Source organism: Chiloscyllium plagiosum, unplaced genomic scaffold, assembly GCF_037043375.1.
Source record: "Chiloscyllium plagiosum isolate Xiang-an unplaced genomic scaffold, Cpla_swu_hap1 HiC_scaffold_48, whole genome shotgun sequence".
Taxonomy (NCBI): domain Eukaryota; kingdom Metazoa; phylum Chordata; class Chondrichthyes; order Orectolobiformes; family Hemiscylliidae; genus Chiloscyllium; species Chiloscyllium plagiosum.
In genome coordinates this window covers 17,568,156-17,575,036 of record NW_028270186.1, presented here as the reverse complement: position 1 = coordinate 17,575,036, position 6,881 = coordinate 17,568,156, and the positions used below count along the sequence as shown (strand labels likewise).

At 49.6% G+C, this 6,881-nt stretch overlaps 1 protein-coding gene across 1 annotated transcript; it reads right to left on the bottom strand.

Moving 5' to 3' along the window:
• On the bottom strand, nt 1-5,935 carry mat2ab (methionine adenosyltransferase 2Ab). Its single transcript, XM_087984220.1, has 9 exons — nt 5,711-5,935; nt 4,259-4,336; nt 4,000-4,122; nt 3,805-3,917; nt 3,573-3,716; nt 3,073-3,291; nt 2,202-2,384; nt 1,558-1,691; nt 1-1,455 (listed from the first exon to the last, which is right to left on the bottom strand). Exons 1-9 carry the CDS (start codon nt 5,799-5,801, stop codon nt 1,353-1,355), a joined length of 1,188 nt encoding a protein of 395 aa, XP_087840346.1. The 5' UTR covers nt 5,802-5,935; the 3' UTR covers nt 1-1,352.
• Nucleotides 5,936-6,881: the final 946 nt, after the last annotated feature.

Here is a 6,881-nt window from a genome sequence, read left to right as displayed (position 1 = left end):
TTGTGGAGAACCTAGCTCTTTATTGAGATCTCAGTATTTGGACTTCTGATAACAGACATACGTAATAACTGCCAAGTTACAAAAAGGCACTTGCCGATCACAGCAGCAGCTGAGAGCATGTAAACAGGCTGGCTTCTCTGTACAACACCAGCCAAGAGGCCCTTCAGCAACTGCTGCACTCGCCTGCCCCTGTGTTTAACACCAGCCAGACCCCTTGTAGGTTGAGCCCAAGGGATTTCTGTAGGACACCTCAGGCCTACCAGGGATACTGGGACTGAAGGAATTGCAATATATAATCTTTTCTAAAAAAAAAAATGTATCTTTTAAGCTGCCAACTGAGACAGTGGCTTCTCTGTAACTACGCCAAGTCTCAGAATAAATAGGAACGTAATATTATTCAAGTATGAAGATTCAATTCCTTAAGCCATCACACCTTGCTGGCTTCTCTGTATCGACACCAGCTTTCATAATGGCTGCAATATCCATCTGTCTGAAACTCAGGAGCTCATTGTGCAGTTATGGATTCATTCCTTGAAGAGAAACAGTACCAAAGTGTGCAACCCACAGACCTTGGGAAACTGCCCTTGACCTCCAAGAGGTCAGGGCCACCAAGGGCCTGTACAAAGAAAATAAGAGTTTAAAAATGAGGTTTGGCTAGTGCAGAAACAACAATGCATAGCTGTTGTCAATTCCTTAAAAACCCTTTTTGCTTTTTAAAAATCATTACGTACGTCCTTCAAAAGAAAAAAAAAGTGTGGGGGGGGGGGGGGGGGGGGAGAAAAATTAAAACTGGTCACTAATCCAAAAACAGGACTGCACGTTTAAGTGTCCAGGACATTAAGTTACATTGAAGGGTTGGAACCACACAATAAGCACCATTACTAGATGTGCCCCAAAGTTTGGGTACAGCACTGACAAATAGGTTATCACTTCCATGAATAAGCAACACTACAGGTTTCATTTGGGAAAAGGTATGCAAAAAAGCAGTCTTGCAGACTAGGGTTACAAGCTGTAACTGGGACAGTGTAGTGTCAGGTGATCCAAACCCCAACTAGAACATGGAAATTCAAAGTTCGATCCCCTAGTTCATGGTCCCTCTTTCAACCCTCGCCCAGCTAAACAAAACTACACATTAGCAATGCAGTGGCTAGCACAGGGATGGTGGGGTGGGTGTTCAAGGACAAAGCTCTAACAGGGAGTGTGGGGAAAGAGGAGAAAGATCCTGTGACTAGCAGCGTATGGGTTTATGGGTTTATGGGTGGACAGGATATATGGGAAGGGGCCTTTCTCCCCGAGAGCCTGCAGCTTCTCTGTATTATACACCAACAAGTCTGGGGAGAAAGACTTTACACTCAGTACTTAAGTTTTTTAGGCACTTCCCAGGGGAAGCTATCCCTACCGAAGTGGCCATAGGCTGCAGTCTTCTGGTAAATTGGTTTCTTCATATCCAGGTCCCTGGAAAACACATTCAGACATTGAGTCTTTTTCTCCCACTGGAGGTTTGCTGCTCCCTTTAAACGGACTGCATTTTACTATCTCCCCCCCAACACCATTTACCTGACGATAACACCAGGACGAAGGTCAAAGTTCTTCTTCACCACCTCCAACAGTTCCTTCTCACTCATTTCTGAGGTCCCATAGGAGAAGATGGAGACAGAGAGAGGGTGTGCCACTCCAATGGCATATGACACCTATAAATTAGATTAAGAAGGTGCTCATAGCATTTAAGGCCACATCTTTACTCACCCAAAGACAAATGGTTGAGTGGGACATTTTACTGGAGGGCACTACCAGTGAACCTTAACACCAGACAACAAAATCAGGAGGGGGGAGTCCTCCCATCACTACCTCACACCAATTATGGGGGTACAGACAGATCCCGTTAAATTTAAACCACACTTAGGAGAGACGGCACTGGAGTCACAACTGTTGATGTTCTCCAACATTACCCTTTCCTCACTTTATATGGACTGATCACCTAATAAAAAGATGGGACTAAATAATGGGAGTCATTGGTAACTCTCCATCACCACCCAGCCCAGACAAACCAGGTCAAAAAATATAACTCAGCCAACTCCAGCACAGGTAAGCTGGCAGTGTGACTCCAGAGGTTCAGGAAACGCCACCAAGGTTACTGAAATAGCCACCTCCCACCCCCAAAACACCGAAGCAACAAACCCAGGAAGCGGTTAACAACTCACCTGCACAAGGACACGTCTGCACAGGCCAGCCTTTACCAGAGACTTGGCAACCCATCGAGCAGCATAGGCAGCAGAGCGATCCACTTTGGTGTAGTCCTTGCCAGAGAAAGCACCACCCCCGTGTGCACCCCATCCACCATAGGTATCAACAATGATCTTTCGCCCAGTGAGGCCCGCATCTCCCTGTTTTGAGAGGTTTGGGGTTTTTTTTAAAGTCTCGCTTGTCAGAACAAACCCGAACACAGTCACTAGGATTTCAGCAATAGGCCGGGCTCTCCCCACCCTCCCCCCCAACACAAACAGGAGCAAACTGCTGGAGTACATTCAAGCTGCATATTTAAAGAAGACAGAGCTGGAAGTAATCAGGTACACTGGGCACAGCAGGGAGAATAATACACAAGACAAAATGGCAACTACAAAACTCAAGTCTATATAATTAGCAACCCTGGTCACAGAGTTAAGCTTTCACTTAGTGCTACCATTAAAACAGCCAGCTGCTTTTCAAAAGTTAAGCAAAACTAAAGAGCCAAGCAAGCAGCCCACCCCACAAGTGAAATCTTGCAACTGAGTAGTGGACAAGCCCCCAGTTCACCCAGTCAAGGCAGCATTAGGGCACTTCTAGGTTAGGGAAAACAAAAAACATGCCCTGCTTCCAACACCACTCATCAAGCACTGGATTGGTTTACAAAATGGATGCCTCTGCAATAATGGAATAGGCAAGCAGCACAAAACAATCACACAAGCATGTAGAAAGACAAAGAGAAACAGTATCAGCTTCAAAGTGCATGCAGAAAACTTAGTTCCCTCATCTAAACACTGCACTTCAGTGGTTTCAGAAGGTCTGCACACAGAACAACCAGTTCTAGCCAACCTGTGGTCCACCAATAACAAAACGTCCACTGGGCTGCAGGTGGTAGATGGTCTCATCGTCCAGGTACTTGGAATGCACGACAGCTTTGACAACCTTGTCCTTCAGAGCATCCCTCATCTCATCCAGGGGAACGTCTTCATCGTGCTGGACCGAGATCACAATCGTGTGCACACGGATTGGAATAACAGCACCGTGGTCCTGCAGGTACTGCACAGTCACCTGTATACCAGAAAGACATGGTAAACGTCACTGAGCCAGTCTTCCGACAGAACATTAAAATGTCCACCAACATCCCTCCTGTATCTGAAGGTGTCAAAGTCACCTGCATTCTCATAATGAGAATCATGCCCATCCAGACATTAAGAGGTGGCAAAGATCAGACAGACCAAGATCCCAACTGGCAGCAACAAACTGTAGGATCGACAGCAGGTTTTAAAGTCAAAAAACTGCTCCCAGCCTGAAAGCCAAGCAAACAAGTCACTGTATTAAGGTGAGCTCACCTGAGTTTTGCAATCTGGCCGAAGCCAGGGCAGAGTACCATTACGTCGCAACTCTGCCATCTTAGCGTTCAGTTTGTGAGCAAGGACAATAGTCAAAGGCATGCACTCTTCAGTTTCATCTGTAGCATAACCAAACATAAGACCCTGGAGGGGAAACAATTTGCAGTTTAGAGTCTCTCAAAACCCACTGAGAGGTTAATCGCAATTCAAGCGTGGCCAAATTCAAACTTACTTGATCTCCAGCACCAATATCTTCCTCATTCCTATCCAAATGAACACCTTGTGCAATATCGGGGGACTGTTGCTCCAAAGCAACTAGAACATTGCAGGTCTTGTAGTCAAAGCCTGGAAACACCAGAGTTCATAAGTCACCATACATTTAAGACGTCACGGTCGCAGAAGTCAAGAGATAGGGATTGGAACAAACCTTTCGAAGAATCATTATATCCAATATGTTTGATGGTGTCTCTCACAACCTTCTGGTAATCAACAGATGCGCGGGAAGTAATTTCACCACACAGTAGAATCATCCCAGTTTTTGCAACTGTTTCTACAAAAGTAGGGAGGTCACACGTTATCACAATTGTAGTTACCTCTTCTCACCAGCTGCTTCCCATTCAATTGCATCTCAAAAAATGTTTCCATTGATTGCATTAGTAAAAAAACCAGAAGTGTCAGTAGCTTACCACAAGCAACTTTGGCATCAGGATCTTGTTTGAGGTGGGCATCCAAAACAGCATCACTAATTTGATCACAGATTTTATCTGTAAGAAAAATTGGCTCAGATGACAATTACCCACCATAACCAATACCTCTAGTACAGTATCCCAAATGATTCCCAATTTCAACACATTACTTCAAATGATCCAGTCCACAGCTTAAACCTGGAATCTGACATTGCAGCTCCTTCAGATATTCGATGAATTATTACCATCAGCAGTCTGCCTCCCAACTACAAATCCTTCCCTATAAAATACTGCATAGGCGCAAAAGGTTGTATTAAATACAAGGCCTTCTGTCAAAGATCAACCAGCACCAAACCCACCCTGACCCCCAAGGGGTGAGAGAGAGTAGGGACTGACATGACCAGGAAGAAAGCCAAACTCTGGGGCACAAACTGCAAAGATGAGAGAAGTTACAAGCCACGTCAGGTTATAGTCCAACAGGTTTAATTGGAAGCACACCCAGCTTTCGGAGCATCGCTCCTTCATCAGGCAGCGCTCCAAAAGCTTGGTGCTCCCAAATAAACCTGTTGCGACTATAACAGGGTGTTGGGTGATTTTTGTTTTAAAAAAAAACTTTGTCCACCCCAGTGTCTCCAAAAAGACAGAAGATTTACTCGTCAGGCAACACGAGCCAGAGGCTTGGTGACGATGCCTACTGTGGTTGAAGTGACAGCACTCACTGCCCTGAAAAAAAGGGGAGAACAAGTTGAGACTCTACTCAAGAAACAAAAAAAAGGAGCTCCCATTGAAACATAATGATGGGGGGTCACTGCTGAGGGAGGGGGATACACCACCCCATGGGAAAGTCTAGGAGCAGAGGGCACAGAATTGGAGACAGAGGATGGAGGCTTGTCTTCAGTGGGCGGTGGGCACTAGGACCCGGCAAAGGACAATGGGGGGGGGGGGACCTGCGGCTGTGATTGGAGCAGACGGTCGTCCATCATCGCGAGTGACAGCGCCGGCCAGCCAATCAGAGACGCGGCACGCACGCCATCACGCCTATTGGGGGAGGGGGGGGGTTGGAAAGAGGGGCGGGACACCGCGGGCAGAGCCCCCGCCTCCCCGCGAGGCAATGCGGCAAATGGCGGAGGAGGAGAAGGAGAAGCGGGAATAAACCCGGGGGGGGGGGGGGGATCAATCCGGCCGCCCCAAGGCGATCGCTGCCTGATCCTGTTATTATTGGCAGCGGGAGGGGGAGGGAGGGAGGCCTCGCTCCACGAGGGCATGGAGCCTCCATCACCCCCCCCCCCCCCCCCCCCCCCGCGCGCGCGCACGGGGCCGCGGAACATTCCCGAACGGTTCTCCCCCCCCCAACCCTCGCGCCTTCCCATCGACCCCCGCTTCGAACCCCCTCCCCCCCCTCCGCACGCGGGGCGGCGCGGCGCGCGGCCAGGGGGGGGGGGAGTCACTCACCCGGATGACCTTCTCCCACCGACTCGGAGGTGAACAGGAAAGCCCTCTCGTCCAGCGAGGAGCAGTGCAGGCCGTTGATCTGTCCGTTCATGTCGAGGGGGCCGGTTCGATTCCTTTTCAATAGTAACAACAACAACAAAAAAAAAACTTAAAAAGGACGTGACGGGGCCGCGGAAGCGAGTGTTGAGGGGGGCGGGGGGGATGCTGCCGTGACCACCTCGGTGTTCTCTGTCTCTGCTGCTGCTGCTGCTGCCGCGCCTCCCGCACGCTGGATAATGGCAGAGCGACGCGCTCCGCGCTCCTTTTATAGCCGCCAGCCCGCCCGGCACCACGTGGGACTCCCCGCCAACGTTCCACCCGGCGCGACCATCTCACCCACCCACCGCTTTTGGGGGGGGGGGGGAAGAGAGAGAGTGGTTGCAAGTTGCAACACCAGGGAGGAATTTGTTTTTACACCCCCACCCCCATTCCCTTGAGGGACAGAGTGACCGTGAGCACGGATGTGCTTTCGCCCCGCCCCCTTTCAAACTAAAGTGGTGGGTGATTGGCCTCATCACCTCCCTTCGCACCCCCCCTCTCTTCCTTTTGCAATGGGAGCTGCCAGGCCAGGGGACGATGACGGAGCCTGTCTCCCGGGGAGGGGGCTCCTGTCAATCATCCGGCATTGCCGCAGTCAAGGCGCAGTCCTCATGCATCCCCACCCATTGCTTCCATGTTGTAGCAGCTCTCTACCCCTCCCCCGAACCCCAGTGGCCCATTGCACATTGCAAAGCTCCCCCCTCCTCCCTGTATGTGTGGGGTGCAGTTCTTTTGTCTGGAAGCATTCATAATTTCTCATCCCTAAGCAATACCTCCCATGCTTTCAAATGAGTTAGTCATCATTGCCATGCAGTGACACATTTTTGCTACCATCCCCATCCCCAGTTACTCAGCCAAACGTGCATCCGTTCAAAGGCCAGCTGCAGGTAGAATGCTCACATTGCCTCCCCCCCCTGCAAAACCCATATCTCCATTATCACTGGACCTGCTCAGTCAGTGGTCGACGCCACATTTACAGCTTTCCCTTGCATCGCTTGGACGTGACGGTGTGGGACTGGGGTGGATGGAGTTTAAAATAAAAAAATCACACAGCGCCAGGTTATGGTCCAACAGGTCAATTTGGAAGTAGGAG